This window comes from Hippocampus zosterae, chromosome 10 (genome assembly GCF_025434085.1).
Source record: "Hippocampus zosterae strain Florida chromosome 10, ASM2543408v3, whole genome shotgun sequence".
Taxonomy (NCBI): domain Eukaryota; kingdom Metazoa; phylum Chordata; class Actinopteri; order Syngnathiformes; family Syngnathidae; genus Hippocampus; species Hippocampus zosterae.
Window position 1 is genome coordinate 10,935,719 of NC_067460.1, and position 19,184 is coordinate 10,954,902.

At 43.0% G+C, this 19,184-nt stretch overlaps 1 protein-coding gene across 1 annotated transcript in view; it reads left to right on the plus strand.

Moving 5' to 3' along the window:
- The window catches only part of dph1 (diphthamide biosynthesis 1), a 279,042-nt gene that overhangs the window by 207,369 nt on the left and 52,489 nt on the right, over positions 1-19,184 (plus strand). Inside the window, exon 4 of the mRNA XM_052077525.1 lies at positions 12,221-12,284. Coding sequence (XP_051933485.1) covers positions 12,221-12,284 — 64 coding nt within the window. The remainder of the gene's footprint in view (positions 1-12,220; positions 12,285-19,184) is intronic.

Below are 19,184 nucleotides of genomic sequence, written 5' to 3' on the forward strand. Positions count from 1 at the left end.
AAATAAAATAAATAAAAAACGAACATTTTTCACATGAAGACGTTTACCGGTACCGAGGCAGTAAAATAAATAAATACGAAGCTCTGATATAGCACATATCGTCTGCAACGTAACTCAAAATGCTTCACATAATGTAATTAAAAGTACTTTTCAAAGCAGTTAGAGAGTGAAAGGGTTTCAAAAGCAAAGAATTAAACAAGCTGCCAAAAATTCTTAAGTATAAGAACATGATTTTCAAAAACGTAATTAAAACAAAATACTTTGAAAGACCTTTATCATAGGTATTGGAAAAGAGCATTATATATATATATATATATATATATAAAAAAATAAAAAATCCTCATCTCACCCCTCGGGTGGTGTCCGTCCCTCATTCAGCTCGGGTCCTCTACCAGAGGCCAGGAAGCTTGAGGGTTCTGCGCAGTATCCTTGCTGTTCCCAGCACTGCACATTTCTGGACTGAGATGTCCGATGTTGTTCCCGGGATCTGTTGCAACCACTCATCTAGTTTGGGGGTCACTGCCCCGAGTGCTCCGACCACCACAGGCACGACTGTCACCTTTACCTTCCAGGCTCTCTCCAGCTCCTCTCTGAGCCCTTGGTATTTCTCGAGTTTCTCATGTTCCTTCTTCCTGATGTTTCCATCACTTGGGACCGCTACATCCACTACAACGGCTTTCCTCTGCCCTTTATCTATGATCACGATATCTGGTTGGTTCGCCATTACCATCTTGTCAGTCTGGATCTGGAAGTCCCACAGGATCTTCGCTCTGTCATTCTCCACCACCTTCGGAGGTGTTTCCCATTTTGACCTTGGGGTTTCCAGTCCATACTCCGCACAGATGTTTCGGTAGACTATGCCAGCCACCTGGTTATGGCGTTCCATGTAGGCTTTCCCTGCCAGCATCTTACACCCTGCAGTTATGTGTTGGATCGTCTCAGGTGTCTCTTTGCACAACCTACACCTTGGGTCTTGTCTGGTGTGGTATATCTGGGCCTCGATGGCTCTGGTGCTCAAGGCCTGCTCCTGAGCAGCCAGGATGAGTGCCTCTGTGCTGTCCTTCAGGCCAGCCCTCTCTAGCCACTGATAGGACTTCTTGAGATCAGCCACTTCAGTTATGGTCCGGTGGTACATCCCGTGTAGGGGCTTGTCCTCCCATGATGGTCCCTCTTCCAGCGCCTCATCTTCTGTTCCCCATTGTCTGAGACATTCTCTGAGTACGTCATCCGTTGGAGCCTTCTCCTTGATGTATTCATGGAGCTTGGATGTTTCATCCTGGACAGTGGCTCTCACACTCACTAGTCCCCGGCCTCCATCCTTTCGGCTTGCGTACAGTCTCAGGGTGCTGGATTTGGGATGGAACCCTCCATGCATGGTTAGGAGCTTTCGAGTCTTAACATCCGTGGTCTGAATCTCTTCCTTTGGCCACCTTATTATTCCTGCAGGGTATCTGATCACTGGCAGGGCATAGCTGTTTATTGCCCGGGTCTTATTCTTGCCATTGAGCTGGCTTCTTAGGACTTGCCTCACTCGCTGGAGGTATTTGGCCGTAGCCGCTTTCCTTGTTGCCAGTTCGAGGTTGCCATTGGCTTGTGGTATACCAAGGTACTTGTAGCTGTCCTCAATGTCTGCTATTGTTCCTTCAGGGAGTGAGACCCCTTCAGTGCGGACTACCTTTCCTCTCTTAGTCACCATCCGACTACATTTCTCAAGCCCGAATGACATCCCGATGTCGCTGCTGTAGATCCTGGTTGTGTGGATCAGGGAATCTATGTCCCTTTCGCTCTTAGCATACAGCTTTATGTCATCCATGTAGAGGAGGTGACTGATTGTAGCTCCATTTCTGAGGCGGTGTCCATAGCCTGTCTTGGTGATTACTTGGCTTAGGGGGTTCAGTCCTATGCAGAACAGCAGTGGGGATAGTGCATCACCTTGGTATATGCCACATTTGATGGACACTTGGGTAAGTGGCTTGCCATTGGCTTCAAGTGTGGTTTTCCACATCCTCATCGAGTTCGCAACGAAGGCTCTTAGGGTCCTGTTCACCTTATACAACTCCAAGCATTCAGTGATCCATGTATGTGGCATCGAGTCATAGGCTTTCCTGTAATCAATCCAAGCTGTGCACAGGTTGGTACGTCGGGACCTGCAGTCTTGTGCGACTGTTCTGTCAACCAGGAGCTGATGTTTGGCTCCTCTGGTATCTCTACCAATGCCCTTCTGTGCTTCGTTCATGTATTGATCCATGTGTCCACTTATCTTAGCCGCAATGATGCCTGACATGAGCTTCCATGTTGTGGAGAGACAGGTTATTGGCCGATAGTTGGATGGGGCTGCACCCTTTGAGGGATCCTTCATGATCAGGATGGTTCGCCCTTCGGTTAGCCATTCTGGGTGAGTCCCATCCCTCAGCAGCTGGTTCATTTGTACTGCTAGGCGCTCATGGAGTGCTGTGAGTTTCTTTAGCCAGTAGGTGTGGACCATGTCCGGGCCTGGTGCTGTCCAGTTCTTCATATCTGAGACTCTTTCCTGTATGTCTGCCACTGTTATGGTAACCGGGTTCTGTTCAGGGAGGTTTCTGTGCTCCGTCTCAGGGTCACCAGCCATTGTGCACTGCTGTTATGTGCAACCTCCTTCTCCCATATGCCTTTCCAGTACCTTTCAGTTTCCAGTCTTGGTGGGTCAGCTCTGTTGTTAGGACCCTGCCACTGAGCGTACACTTTCGCAGGTTGTGTTGCGAACAGCCTGTTTATTCGTCTGGCCTCATTCTCTTTCGTGTACCGCTTTAGGCGACTGGACAAGGCTTGGAGCCTTTGTTTGGCAGTTTCGAGTGCTTCAGGTATGGTCATCTGGATGTACCTCTCGGGTATCGGCCTTTTCATCACACCTCTCTGGGCCTCCGTTAATTGACTCACATCTTTCCGGGCCGCCTTGATCTTAGCCTCCAACCGTCTTTTCCATGGTGGGTAACGTATCTCATGGCTACCATGGTTGCTCTTATAGCCCAGAGTCTCCAGGATCACTGATGCTGAAGCGTATATCAGCTCATTGGTTTCTGTGATCGTTACGGTAGGGATCGCCCTCAGTGCTGCATTCACACTTTCTATGAGACTTTCAGATGGTACTTCACATAGCCGTTGTAATCGGTTTCTAGGTTGCCCCGCTTTCATTCTCGCCATGATCTTAGCTTTCAGGTCAGTTGCTGCCTCGCTCAGCATTTCATTCATTGGGGCTGGCCACCCAATCTCATCATCTGCATTCATTGGGGGTTGCCTCCCAATCTCTTGTATGACCTCCTCCTCTGATCTGGCAGCCTGGGGCCCTTCACCATGGACCCTGCGTTGTACCTCATCAATCTCAAGTTGTGACAGCAGTTGCCGTTTGTGGATGTTGGAACACTGAGCTACTAGTTGTTTCGCGGTCAACCGTGACTGTGGGTTTCGAAGTAACCATTTAGCCCACATTCTCTGCATGTAACCCCTCTGACTAGGGTTGCTTGAGTAGTAGCATTCCAACAGAACCATGTTATCGTATCTCGCCCATCTCCGCTTTGTTCCAGTAGCCCATTTTTCATCAAGGTGCTCTGGTTCCCCAGCACCTGACGCAGACCTTGTTTGGCCGGGCGACGTCTGAGCCGGCATGTCATTCGTTTTATTGTCTCTCATCATTGTATGAGGTAGGCATTAGCGTGAAGGATCTTGCCCAAGGACCCACACTGGATGGTGTTATGTGCTCATTTTTGCCCCAAGCGGGATTCGAACCACCGTCTCCCGTATGCCAAACCGATGCCTTACCAACTGAGCTATCCAGCCGCCATAATATATATATATATATATATATATATATATATATATATATTGACTGGTATAATTTGAATCTTGATTTCTTCCTATTATTCACGCTGCTAATAAAAGATACCAACAAGGTACAAGGGGCACGTAACATATACAAGTACAGAGAGGAAAAAAGGTGTTTAGGGTGATTTCGGGGGGGGGGGGCTATTCTCCACGGGTGTGTTATTGACTGTGATTTTTCAGATTGATAATGATAAACACATTCCAAGAGGAAATGGTTGTAATTTGGAACATAATTGGAGTCTTGCAAAACTCGAAACCCACATCCATTCACCTCCAGCATCCCCTTCACCTTTTTGTTGGAGGCAGCAAATAGACTGTCTTTACCTTTGTCAGCTGTGGCGAGGGTGTGTTGGGAAACTTTTCCCCACTAATAAAACCGCCCTTTCTCATGTAATGACCTGTCTCACTCTGTACCTGTGACTCTGAAACCTTTTCGGCATTACAGTGCGCTCTCGCCCCTGCTTTCAGCTCGGTTCTATCACGCCATCTATCACTCCATCTTACGCTTTTAGTGTTTAATGCCACCTCTGCCAGAGTCTTTTAAAAATGTTCAGACTTTGGCAACGCTAGACACACTGCAGCGGCTGTCTCCTTTTTCCAAGTATTCGCGTTTATTGTAGTTGCATGTTATTGATAACACAAGTGTAGACTTTAGTACCGGAGACAATTTCCTTGTGCGTTCTACATTCTTGGCCAATAAAGATGATTTTGATTCTGATGGATTCAGCAAGCGGCGGTAAACAGTGGTGATTGCAAATCTTTTCTTTGCATCACCTTTGGAAATGCCATTTCGTAATGTAACTCAAGCAAGTCGTTACTTCATGTTTCAGTCCTCACTAACGTGTATCATCCATTGTATCCATCTGAAAGCCAACATACACTCCCTGACATCACACAGTTCCACAGAACAAATATATACACGATCACTCCTCAAATAATCACAAATCCTGCTGTGAATAGATTTAGACAGCATGCTTTCAATTCAGCTTTGTTACACAGTGCATAATGTTAGCTCTAAATCACAGGCTAGTCTGTTTTCAGTCTCATTTATTATCCATCCGTCCAGCCATTTTCTGATCCGCTTATCCTCACAAGGGTCGTGGGGCGTGCTGGAGCCTATCCCAGCTGTCTTAGGGCAGTAGGCTGGGGACACCCTCAATTGGTCGCCACCCAATCGCAGGGCACACAGACGAAAAATGTTCTGCGCTCACACTTACACGCAAGAACACTTGAGAGTGTTCTGTTAACCTGCATGTTTTTGGAATGTGGGAGGAAACCGGAGTACCCGGAGAAACCCCACACAGGCACGGGGACAACATGCAAACTCCCCTCAGAAAGGCTGGAGCCAGGATCGAACCCTGCAACTCTGCACTTTGAGGCCGATGCGCTAACCAGTTGACCACCAGGCCATCATAATTTATTACTATTATTATTATTATTATTATTAACACATCCAGTGTGTAGTAATGGATGGAAAAACAACAGTTGGAAATGGAAAAACAAATGTTCAGGTTCCTTGGGAAATAAAATCATTTTCATTGTCATATTATTATTAATTCTTTTACACTTATTCCACAGTTGACCAGAGTTTTTGTCTTTGCCTATCTAATGGTAAAGCCATTTTCGTAACTTGTCTGTAAATGCATGAAATATGTTTGAGGATCAGCGCTGAAAACCTGCAAACAGTGAGAACACTTTATTGAATCGTTGAGATAAAGCCTTTTTTCACCTTGTCTGTTGTTGGAATTGGTGTGTGTGGCTAAAACGGGGCCCAGTGATGCACTCTGCCCGGTGGCATGAGTCAGCCTTCCACCACAATATAATACGTGCCCTTCGGTGCACAAGCCCGCACTGTCATAAAGCTGGAAGGCCATCTCCATTTTTCATTATACTGGAGCCGTATTTTATATGCTTGATTTTATTAGTAGTATATTTTTCTATTGATTCATATATGGTATGGTTCTTAATGATACTCTTCTGTGTTGGGTCAAATTTATAAAACATTTTTTGTTTCCCTTTACAGGGTCATATAAGTAAAACCAAGTTCCCTCGTAGTGGTTGCTCAATGGAGGTATTTTGTTGGACAATGGACTTAAACTGTGAATAAAACATTAAACACAGCTAACAAACCATAACCATGTACAGTGGTACCATGACTTACAAGTTTATATGGTTCCATAATCATGCCCATAACTCCAATTACTCTTATCAGAAATCAAGTTTCTACAAATACCATTGTTTGAGTCCCCGACAAAAACGGCAACATTAATAAAATGTGTTTTTACCAAAGGGAAAGTCTAAACTCATCTGCACACTGTTTCCTGCATAATATTGTGTTTCTAAAATAGGAATTAAGCAGCAAAATCCACCCGTTTTTACCCATCTCACGGGGTGGCCATTTAGCTACTTGCTGCCGACTGAAAATGATATCACATTGCTTAGGGTTCAGGTAACCTTCAATCATGGCTCAGCTTGCAAAAGTAACATGACCATACTCAGAAAACAGGTGCAAGCAGATGTCATTTTCACTCGACAGCAAGTGGCAAAATGGCCGCCCCCCTGACATGGATAAAAACGGGAGGATTTTTCATCTTAGTTCATATTCCACAAATGCAATATTAAACAGAATGCCATGTTTAGACTAATGGGGGGCACAGAGAACATATTATTAATTTATAAATGGTTGACTTTGCCTTTCAGAAAACCATCACTGCATTGTACTGTATATAACATAGATCATAATTAGATTAGAATGATTTAAAATAACATGTTTTTCCTCAATTGCAGTTTTTTTTCCACGTCACTTTGACCAAATTTCATCTTTGCCTTTTTCACCAATTTTTTTCACTCTTCTTTTAACCCTCTTGGATTAGTATAGTAATGATTATATTTTACACCATTGGCTGCTGTTATAGCCTTTGTTGACCTCTTTGGCTTCAACCTAGTACCTATTGTAAAAGTACTCATTCTGCTTGGCCAAGTCGACAACATGCACACATCACTCATGTTTTTCTATGATTTTAAGAAGTTAAGGTCATCTGCGTCTTCTCATTACGTCCTCAGGACGTTTGATTTGGAGAATATAAATTGTTCAAAAATACTTGCAATCACAAAACACAGAACAACCGACTGAGCGCTGCCTTGTAAATTGGACAATATAAATTTGGACACTTGCAAGTCAAGGTACCCCTGTTCGAGGATGTCATGTTACAGTACAAACAAACAGCTAAACATGTCTCCGATGTGCTCACACATCTTTGATTCCATGCAGTCCCAACGAGAAGTGTTATCTTTACTAAACATAACTGAGTACAAAGGCGCAAATCAAGATTTGCTACCTAATTGTCCAAAAGGAAAGGATACTCTGGCTTCTCTGGCTCCTGAAGCAGAATCATCTGTGACTGGCCACCAGAAAGCCTCTTTTTTGAGACTTTGATATTCACTTTGCAAACTCCACCACATGCGATAGGGATGTGTAAGTGGTCTTAAAGGCTCGTCATTTATGTTCAGTTGGTCCTCCTTGAGAACGACTACACTTGTCAGAAAGTATCTTCAAGTGCTGCTTGTCTTATCTGTCCCAAATGCTGGACTTGCTACTTCTGCTTGTTTTGAAGTCTTTGACCCAGTTACAGATGGCATCAGTTGAGGGACTGACCTTTAGGGTGAGGTGTGTTACTGGCGAGAGTATTTGAGGATTGTCTCGGTTGGCGCACGTTGGAATCAGAGGCCGTGCATTGATGAGAACCACCGCGTCTGCCAATCGGTTTGGAGGGTCTCTTAAGGGTCATCGCTGAGGTTCCGTCAAGGATCCACCCGGGTAAACAATTCCTTGTCCCACCCATGTGAGATTGCTTGAGGAATATTGAAAATCCTTCGGCGACTTTTATCGGACAGGAACTTTTCCACGGATGTGTTGTCGATCTTCAATCTTGAGCCAATTGAATGCACTGATCCAATTGGTTCCTCAGAATAGATCAGTTTGACTTGGCCTGTAAAAAGGCAGGTATTGATGAAGGGCATGGATGAAACTGGACACATTTAATGATTTGGTGAGCTCTGTATGTACAGCTCTTACACTCCTACACGTGAGTCGCGCTGTCCACCATTTGCTTTGTACAAGGCTACCCCTTGGATGATGTGAGGACGCTGTCCACGAGCCAAATTCAGTGCATAGGTGATAAGATGGACTGGCATCAAATATTTGAGCACGAGGCAAAGCGCGAATTGTATGCCAAGTGATGCATCCATTGCTCACACTGCTTGCTCTTGTTTTACCATCAACAATCCATAGACCGGCAGCTTGTAAAGCACCTTCAGGGAATAGTCTGACCTGGTATTTATGTTTCCAGGTGGTTGTACCTGACCAGAAGTGTGGCAATATGATCCTTGCCCTGAATTAGGAATTGTGAATGGTGTTCACTTTCTCTTATGCCATTCATGACTCTCCAGGGAGCATCATCATCAATGGAATGATCGAAGGCTTTAAGATTGCTTTCTTTTGAGAGCCTTTCACATTCTTGGAGCTGTACATTTGAACAGAATGAATGATGGTTATTTTAGTACAGTAATTTTTGTGTGGGTAGTGATGCCAGCTGTGCAGCCGTTAGCTCTCTCTGCAAGATTCTTCTGAAACAGGGGTGCTGTATGATTGATATTGGCAATGGCAGCTTCTTGAGATGGGAATGCATTCATAACATCTCTTTTGTTTGATGCATTTTCGTGTAGCAAGTTTAACTCTACACGACTTAACCCTTGACTTAAGCAGCACTACTGTTGCTGCAACTGAGGGGAGTGAATTTAATCTGTCATCTGGATCAAAGTCAAAGTTGACACACCGCTTGACATCAAACTCAGCTTTCTTCTTTGACCGTCTTTGACAACAAATGACCCGTGAGGTGAAGTCACAGTTCCCAAAGACTTATGGACCATTCTCTGGATATATGGTGTCTCCAGATGGGTGTTTTTCCTTGAACCACAGAAACTTGAGACAGCTGTGATTTTCTCTCACTGGGAGATGGTGACATATTTGTCCACTTTTTACTGTCCTGGGTACAACTTCCTTGTGAAGTATGGGAAATACACAAACAAGGTTGGTTTTGAGGTCAGGTCCAGTTAATAGGAGATCATTAAGTAATGCTGGTGTAAAACACCACATGGATGTTCCTCATTTTCCTTTTTCCTTGTAATGTAGACACCAAATGACAGTAAGTAGCACGTTTCTGCGTTACATGTGAACGGGGGTGCTATTTAAGCATGATTACTTTGAAACCTCTTTTGCGTAAAGTAAAAAAAAAATCTCTCATCACGAGCCTTCTTTCAAAATTGCATCTGTGAGAGGAACGGCAACTCAAGGCCTGGACTTGCTGCTTTATCTACTTTGGCTGCCTTCAATTCTTTGAGGAAGTCACTCAGCTGTTGGAGCTTTAAATATTCTCTGCTGGAGACTTTAGGGAAGCTATTGATTCGTTCAAACAAGGAGTCTTCCACCATATCAGGTGCACCGCAGCAGGTTTCCAGTCTATCCCCTATTCTTTTTAGTCCCCTGTCTGAGAAGTTGACATGAACAGTCCTGATGTGTTTGCCGTGCTCAGCTGACTCCTTCCCAAACCACACCATTAACAAATCCATCTCCTCACTGGACATCATTTTGAGGTCTTTGATGGCGTTCACAAAGGACTGTTTCCATGCCCTATAACTCCATGGCTGATCATTAAACTTTATTAGGCTTGTTGAGACTAGCTCTCGACGAGTTAAATATCTTGAAAAGTCAGCCTCTTTGGCTTGGTCAGGGGTAAGGCGGATTCGGTGTAAGGCTGGCAGATAAGAGTTGTAGCTTGATTTGTAAGCTTGATGACTGTCTTGCATGTTGTTTGAATAGGGGTGGGTGGCAGCAGGCTCGAGTGACTGCAGAAGTGTTTTGCTTTCACGTGGTGTGGAAACAAAGCCATCTCAAGGTTCACTGTGCCCTGTCTCGAGATGTCGGCGTTGACTGGAGTATATACCTGGTGATTCATAACGCTGCATTTCATTCAATATCAGTGGCTGTTGGGGGCGGTGTTTCAACCTGCTTGGCTACGTATTCTTTTGTGTGCTCCAATGTGTCGACTGGAGGTTCAAATAACTGCTGGAGGTTGAGATTGGTGCTGCTTCGAACACTGCCATCAATAGCAGCTTCCAGGACATCTGCTTCAGCCTGTTTGAAAGTGCTCTATAAATACTCTTGACTTGACTTGACTTGAGCCACTGCTGCTTCCTGCTGCAGTGAGAGCATATGCATCTTGGCTTCAAGTTGTGCTTTTTCTACCTTGAGCGCCATTTCTTTTTCTGCATAAGACAGACGTGCTTTAGCTGCCCCTGCTTTTGCACGGGCTTTGGCGGCTGCAGCCTCGGTGGAGCAAGCCATTTAACCTCGTGTGAGACAGAAGATATTGTCCGGACTGAGCCTTTTTTGTTGTCCATTTGCTGTCCTCGTGTAAGCGTTTATCTTTTCTGCCTCAAAGTCATCGTTATTGTGCTCCCCTCAGTAGATGCTGATATTTTGGATTTACCCCAGCACTAAAGCTCTGTGAACTTCTTTCTTGTCCACAAGTATATTGACTGTAAGGGGGTAAAACTGCAAACATATCAGCAGAAACGATCTTTAAAATACAAAAATACAAGTATGCCCTGCAGTGGCAGACACACACAAATAGACTTTTACTACTTTGTCAATTGGGGTAATTTTTTGTATTTGTTCTATAAATCACTGAATGGTTTAGGTCCTGGGCACATTAAAGAAATGATAATGGAGGATAAAGCCAATAGACTTCTGAGGTCCCCAGTCTTGAATAAATTAGTGGAAATCAGAATTCAAAGTAAACATGGTGAAGCAGTATGGCGCTCTTATGCTGCATGCAGGTGAAAATAAGCTACCAACAGAAATGATGTCAGTCCCAAGTGTGAATGGGTTTAAATAATATCAAAGTTTAAATAAATGTTATCAAATACTTATGAATAAAATGCCTAAATCATTTTAAAAATCAAATTTCCAAATGCTTTTTCTTGCCATTGTCAAAAAGGAAGTTAAAAATCTGGGCTTTGCGACGTTCATTAATAACGATACACTGCATACATTTTGTTTGTGGGCACCTTTCTAATCACTGAAGGACACCTTACAACAATCAGTTAAAAACACAAATACAATGTTAAAAACAACATCAAATAAAATAAGACCGTCTTTTGTTAATCCTGTCGTAGCTTTAGTTTTATTGAACCTATCAGCCAGGACGAGAGTAATCATTACTGCTTTCCAAGTTCATCAAAAAGTACAATTTCCATTTGTAACATTTGCCACTGTGTCCAGTCGGACTGCTGGGGCGACATCATACACAAAAAATGCCCCCCAAATACAGGACACACTAGTGGACTTTTATTTGCTCCCTGTTGTGTGACTGTGGATTCACTTTTGAGGTTATTTAATTTTGGTCAAATTTAGTTTCCACAGTAATTATTGGAAGTTTGGTCATAGACATCATGTTTATTAAAAGCTTAACCTGCTTTAAAATATTTCTCCTCAAGGTGCCAACTGGCTTTTAGAAGTAGCGCCCCCTTTCATGCATCACCGCCCCCGCATTTACATGACAAAATGTTGCAGAATATTCACCCTGTCATCATTTGTTGTAATCCTTCCTTAAATTAGTATGCATGTGAAAAGGGCAGCACTTCACCGCCTGCTGTCAGGGTGCAGCAGATGATGACGGCCAAGTTGGTTTGGCGCTTTATTAAAATCTGTCTCTTGACGCTAACATGAAACCAGGAAAAAATGTTTTTCATTATTGGTTCCTCTCATTCTGGCATGCTCTATCAGGAGATGGGATGGCCCTCATTTGTAAACATGTGAAAACATCAGGAGGACGGACCATCAGTGGTTTGTCAATCAGTTCATCCATATTTTAAGTTTGCTCTGGGCCTTGTTAGCTGAATCGGACAAAAACAATGTGGCCTATATTTGCTGGTGAGTGAAAGACCAAGTCCAGCCCGGGGGATGTGAACAAAACGTGAATGATTATGATTGGACAGATGCCTAAAAAGCATAGGTGGTGCTCCACACCATCAGGCACCGAGTGACGGGGTAGAAGCCTTGAGATGAAGCTAAGGCTGTTGGTTCACGCTATATTTCCAACGGCCCATCAGCCTGTAAAATAAACCAACATTGCAAGTGTGGCAGAAGGGAAACTGCCCTGAAATTGTCATTATTCCTTGCCAGCAGTGCACACTGGCCTATGAATAGCTTTGGTGCCTGACGATTATTTGCCATCAGCCTGCCATCCCTCAAAACACAAGTACATCATTTTTTTTTTCTGTGTGCCTCTTCTCGTTCCAGTGGCTCTGCAGCTTCCAGAGGGCCTGCAGTTATTTGCCTGTGTCATCGCAGACATCATTGAGAGGTATGCTGCAGCTGGGGAAATTTTGTATTTAGATGGCTTTTTGATAGCTGAGCCCCTGCCAGTCAGCGGAAAGAGCAGACGCCAAGCCGCTGGCGTTCGAACTTGATCCGTGGCGGGCCGCTCGGCGCTCATTAGTCGAACGAGGGCATTATCGTGATTCTCTGCTTCTGACTCAATGCGGGCTTCTGTACAAAATGATTATGCCGGTCTGGGACGGTGTTCACATCCCACACTAATACTCGAGGAACAGAGAAGATATTTTTCTTGTTAATTACATCTTGTTTCAGTCTGTGCACCCTTGAGTTGCACAGCAGCACTCCATCACTGGGACAGCCCAAATGTTAAATTTTTTCCTTCCTTCAGTGTGAGTCGCCTCCATATTGATGTCCTATATGCATAACAGTTTGTCTTGTCTGTTACCCTGTATTTTGGCCTACATTTTACGAAATGAAAATGGCTGTGAAAAGAGGTACCCGTTCTGTAAAAGCACTCACCTGGGGCCCACGATGGAATATGCAGACAAAAACTACTCGTTGTCTTTTTTTTCTTGTTATCCCCGAGGTCTTCTGTCTGCCGACGCTTCCCAGGAAGGCGGCCTGCTCAGTGTCCCCTTTAAGAAAATGCATTCTGTCATGGAACACCCAGAGTGGGTTCCATTTATAGATGTGAAGTCAATACAAAACTGTTTATAAGATGGACCAGATAAGGGGATATAATGGCCAGTGCTTCCATGGACTTTTATGGCTCAGTGGATATTAGATCTCACGCAGCCAAGTTGGATGACAGCAATACCAAATCAGAATAGTTTCAATGCCAAATGCTCGGAAATTAGGTTTATCCCGTCAAAATTTTGACTTGCATCAAAAGGTTTGTTGGGTCGCAAGTTCCCGCGGTGGAATCTTGTCAGAGAACATTGTTTGATTGTTGCGTTGGTCATTTACCCCAAGATGACAAGAACGGCAGGTGATCTCAGAGTGAGTCTAATTTTCTCGAACCCATGTTCATTTGTCGCAAACTAATTGGTTGGGCCAAGGAATTCCACCAGAAGCCGCCCGAAATGCTGCCGCTTGGCATGTTTCGACATTCCGTGATTGTCAACCTCTGACTGCTCCCGGATGACAAGGTAGTGCCTGGACCACGGCAGGCTCTCTTTTGTCACCCATTTTATGCACTGGCGAGCTCTACTCTTATCAATGGGGTAGAGGTCCACAGCAGCCAGTTAAGATAAATAGGCCTTAGCTGCCCTGAGAGTAAGGAGCTTCTGTGGGATGGTCAGCTTATTCCTACTCAGGACAAATTGGCAGCTGCAATACATCTACACGATGAAACTATAAACTCTAAAATGTCAGGCCACAGACTCTGGTTGACCATCGTTGGCCCAGACCCTGTTTTCCATTTGTTTCCACCTTGAGGCTAGGCTGAGGTAACTGCACAGGCAATCCCCCCTGAGAAACCTAACAAAGTTTTTCAGTGTGAAAGGGGTCCCACAAGGCATATTTCACCATCCTTTATTGGCAACCTATCAGCCTATTAATGGATGCTCAGGTAATGTGTAGACCAGAGGCATCAAACTCATTTTAGCTCATGGATCACATAAAAGAAAATCTATTGCCAAGTGGGCAGGACCAGTAAAATCATGGTATACAACTTAAAAACAATCGGTGTCAATATTATGCAGATTTTTATTTCTGGGCCAGCCTGGTCTCTAGTCCAACCAAAGTAACTGTAAATAAATTGATTTTTAAAAAAAGCCTTTCTGTTCCCTTATATGTATCAATTTAGCATATTTTCTTTAATTACATGCAATTAATGCCAATGTTTTATTACTTGCTTTCCATTTGTTCATAAAATACATATTTTGTATAGACCACACGATAAAATGAACAAAAAAATAAATGAATACCGTATTTTCCGCACTAAAAGGCACACCTAAAAGTCTTCCATTTTCTTAAAAGCTCACAGCACGCCTTAAAATCCAACGCACCTTGTGTATGGTTATTACGGTAATAAGTCGACCCCATAATGGGTCCTTGCTAGAAACATGCTTACAACGCAGAGTGAACATTTAGGGCGATCGGATTACGCAGTTGAACACGGAAATAGAGCAGCGGCAAGAGAGTTCAATGTTAACGAGTCAATGTTATAACTTGCTGTTGGTTAAGTGAACTGTGTCACTGCTTTATTAAATAAGTTTGACTGACATCTGATCGTTAAGTAGCAACGCCAGACAACAGCTAAGCTATCTTAGCTGTTGACGTCAGCTAAGCTATTTTATTTGTTGTCGTTTGTTCAAAGCTTCTTTGATCTGTGGCGTGAATTGCGTTAGCGCTGATTGGTTGAACCACGTGCGTACGTGCTTGCGCTAATGCACGCACAGCAGAGAGCAGCGGACGATGGACTGCTGAGGCCCGCTTCGCTCGAGTGGCGTTGCTACAGTTGTGTTGGCATTTCCTTGAGTGTAGCTCCATCTCGTGAATGCATTGTAGATTGCGTCTTATAGTGCGGTGCATACAACATATGAAAAAAAATTACAAAATAGACCATTCATTGAAGGTGCCCCTCATAATCCAGTGCGCCTTTTAGTGTGGAAAATACGGTACAATGAAACAAATTATGCAGTGGCAGGAAAAAGCGCCAATCAAAATAAATGGTTGTACGTCTTTTCAAGGAACAGAGCAAAGACTTAAAAGGAATACAGCAAGGGCTTCAAGTAAAATTGAGAAATACCCACCATTTCAAAATGGGTTTGGCAGCACACATTTGCCATTATTATTATCAGTTTGTAAATTTCCCCAGTGTGGGACAAATAAAGGATATCTTAAATTAATCTCTTGTTTTATTATTTCTAATTTTATCAGTGGTTTTGTTCTTGTTCCTGATTGTAGAGTGTCCTTGAGTGCTTTGAAACGCGCTTATAAATAAAAATGCATTATTATTACTTTTGTTTAATCATCTTGTTCTTTGCTTACGGTTTCATTCAACTGTGATGACTGAGTCTGAACAGACGGTGGCACCCACATAATGATGTACATGACTGTCTTTAACAGAACAAAAATAAGAAAAGTCGCTGAAAATAATGTAGTGCTTTGTGCTGTAAAATCCAAATATACAAGACTTGCTCCGCATGTCCGGTAGAGGCCCAGATTGCGACCCGCGTCTATTGGTAAGGCTTTTGCTTGACCTGAGTGGCGCCAAAGCTCGATGCTAATGCTAATGAAAGCTCGTGTATTGATCCACTTTCTATGACCTCAGCGAACTATATTACTTTGTCTTTCAAAGTCACTCTGTTCCAACTTGAAAAGCACCAGATCTGAGCTGTACAATAAAATAAACCTTTTACAAAAAGCCACGTTAAGACGATTCGAAAGTTATTTCCCTCCAAACGGCATCCGTGTAGCTTAACAATAAATGGAAGCCAGAAGTTTGTTGGCTGCCACTGTGTACAATTAACATCAGCCATTTGATGCGGCTACTTATTCAGTCGGCCGTCCTCATTTTTAAACCGAGCCAAATTGTCTTGTACATTTGACACCCCTGGTGTAGACCGAGGCAGCAATGTAACCTTTGGGCTTTGGCCCGGCAGGCAGTCGATCTTGTGTCACCCAGCTTATGAGCTGACAAGCTCGACTCTTACCTCTAATATCAACCGGGCAGAGGCCCACTGTAGCCAGTGTGGAAATAAAAAGGGCTAAGCCGCACCTCCGAGTAAGGAGCTTCTGTGGAATGGTCAGCTAATTCCTACTGAGAATAAGCTGGCAGCTGTAGTTGATACACTGACTTTGCAAAACACACAATAGATGTGAGGTTGAAACCACTCTATCTATTCTGCCATGAGATTTCATCTGATTTCTTGATAGTGCAAACCTCGCTGATGGAGTGTGAGTGTTGTTACACTTGCCATGTCACTTGTTTTGCCGTTGGTGGCTGATTTTTGTCTCTTGGCTTAAATTGGACAGACCAGCGCATCGAATATTCACTGAACTCCCATGATCGATTGTAGTCTAAATAATCTTGTCAGAGTAAAGTGAATAGCAAAAGTTGATTTATTGCCACACAATCACCCTATACTGTATCTGATTTTCTCTTGCTTGCCATTCTTTCGTTTGTTGATCTCGACATTTTCAGCGAGTCACAGATGTATACAAAAAAGCTTTCCGGCTAAACGATAGCCTGTGCAGACAGGCAGTGATTCATGCGCTGTCACCGCACCATGTGTTTTATTGCTTTTGATGGTGACGGCTGTCTCGTTGTAGCTTTGAAAGATACCTCTATGAACATTCTTGTGCTGCTGCTCGGGTGACAGCGAGGCGAGCTGCAGTGAGCAAGCCACATAAATGCAATGTCCAAACCCTGGGGACGACCATGGCATTTAATGGTGACCATTTTTTTTCCTGCCGTAAAAATCCTTTGGATGCTACATCGATTGGAAGTTAATCCAAGGTATGCTTCAAGCCAGACGCATCACACATCAACAAATTGAGCACACAATCCCAAAGGTTTTTAAAAAGTGAAAAGCGGTTGTGAGCAAGAGGATTCCTTCCTTTGACAGATTGGCAGTTCCCCATCTTTTCATTTGTAAGAACTTATCCAAACATGTCCATTTATGTCACCAAAATCTATGAATTTCATGATAGTGAATGATAGATAATGGTCTAAACTAGATACAGGCATTTGATAGAATGTCCATGATTGAATATGGTGAATACTTATAATCACCCTTTTACGTTATCTTCTTGGGTCTGGTGATTTTTTTTTTTTTTTAATCGGAATGTTCTGAACTCCAAAGCCTACTTGTGCTTCACGATGACGTTAACTACGCAACTGCGCAAATGAGTTGATTGCGCGCTCATCGCCTCAAATATCGCTGGAAACACGTAAATCGCCATCCTCGTTTGTTGCTTCATTTTGCCCGAGTTATTTTATCCATCCAGCCATCCATCTATTATCCGAGCCGCTAATCCTCACGAGTGTCACGGGCGTGCTGGAGCATACCATGCATGTCTTTGGGATGTGGCGAGGAAACCGTAGTACGCGGAGAAACCCCACGCAGGCAAGGGACCTGCTAACTCGTGTGTCGCCTCAATTGCTTCAGGCTGTGATTAATCAAGACTCAATCTCACACAATCAACACTTGGTGTTAATTGATTATGCTGCTCGTAACAGTAGATTCTGTTCAGGGTAACTGAGTTCTCATTTACTACATTTTAGGATGAATCACCTTTTGAATTACAAATGGAATCACGTTTGCATCAATTAGTGGCTATCTCCCACACATTTGTCACCTATGTGATGTCAAAAAGCCACCAGCTCCTTTTTGTCCGCAAAAAAATAGTGTCAAAAAGGACCCACCATTAAAAAAAAAAAAAATTAAAATAGAAACAAGAGTAGGAAGAGGGGGAAAAAAAGGTTCTTGGAAAAAGATAGACGTGTAACTAAGCCCACACAGACATGTCCTCCAGCCCTGCCTTTCAATCTTCAGCAACAATTTCAGGCATTTGCAATTTGTAACCATCGCTAAGCCCCATTATAAATAGCGTTTAAAATGCAAAAGAGCCTGAGCTGATAGTCACACCAAATCTCCATAATAATTGTAAATAGTGGCCAAAAGCAACACGCATTGACCCGAGGCTAGATTTGCTACAGTTTTGTATATGACCCACAAGTCTTCATCTGCTCAGACTCAATGTTTCTCAACTGACACGCAAGTTGTTAAAATGCACACGTGCGCACACCCTCTCCCGGAAGCTTTGTTACTGTATCCCGGCGGTCATGACCCCATTCTCACTCTGTACAGGTATTGCCTTATGGGATGTGATACTTGAGTGTCTGACATACAAGTGCCAAGAAAAGCGGTCAAGTGCAAAATACTGCAGAAAGAAAAATGCAATTCCGTGGAAAAGCCGGGCATCTTTTCACCCCTACACGAAAATAACCTTGACTCTTGTTGCTCGACCATGGCCCAGACCTTGTTTTCCATTTGTCATATCAGGTGCACTAACAAAACGGCTGACTCACCATACTATGTTTTCAGAGCCTCAAATGTTCAGATGATTCCTGAATTATCAGATGAAACCTTCAATGTTTGAAGACAATGTAGCGAATGGGATGCTGCCTATTCATGACGAGAATGCGATTTGGAAAAAAATCAAAAACAATGTGTAAAAATGAGTCATACCGGGTCAGTTTTGAAAGGTTACTGTGGTATACCACAAGGGTCAGTTATAGTTCCCAAACTGTTTGTATTAGACATGAATTAAATTTGTAGGGTTACAAATATTTTTTTCAAAACGGTCATTTTTGTAGCTCATACAAATATGCTTTGGGTGACAAAAAATGCAAATGAACTTTTGTGTAAAGTTGGACGAGAGTTAGAAAAATCTTCAGTCATTGATTGGTGTATATAAATTGTCTCCTAAGATTACTGAATCAGAAAGAATATGAGGGGCAACATTAATATTGAACAAGTTTTTGAAACAAGTTCCTTGGAGTTATGCTACATAATAAATTAACATTTAGCAAATGAACGAACAACGTAGCAACTACATAATAGGTAAAAATTCCAAAACAATGGCAATAGTATGTAAATTGAGATACCTTTGTATCATAAAGCCTTTGATATAATTTATTTGTCCTTTCGCTATTTGTCCTATTGTGTATAATTCTACTCTGAATAAGACTTAATCATGCTTAATAATCATGCTCATACGGATCCGCTCTTTCTAAAATCAAACATGATGAAGTTAAAAGACTTACATGATTATGAAATTACGTACGGCAAGAATGTTTCGAGCAGAAACACAATCGCTTCCTCACTTCAGAGTTTCATAAAAACTCTTTGTAATCCTGAAGTCTCATTATGCTTTAAGAGGTGCTTGCAAGTTTATCACACAAAAAACTGCA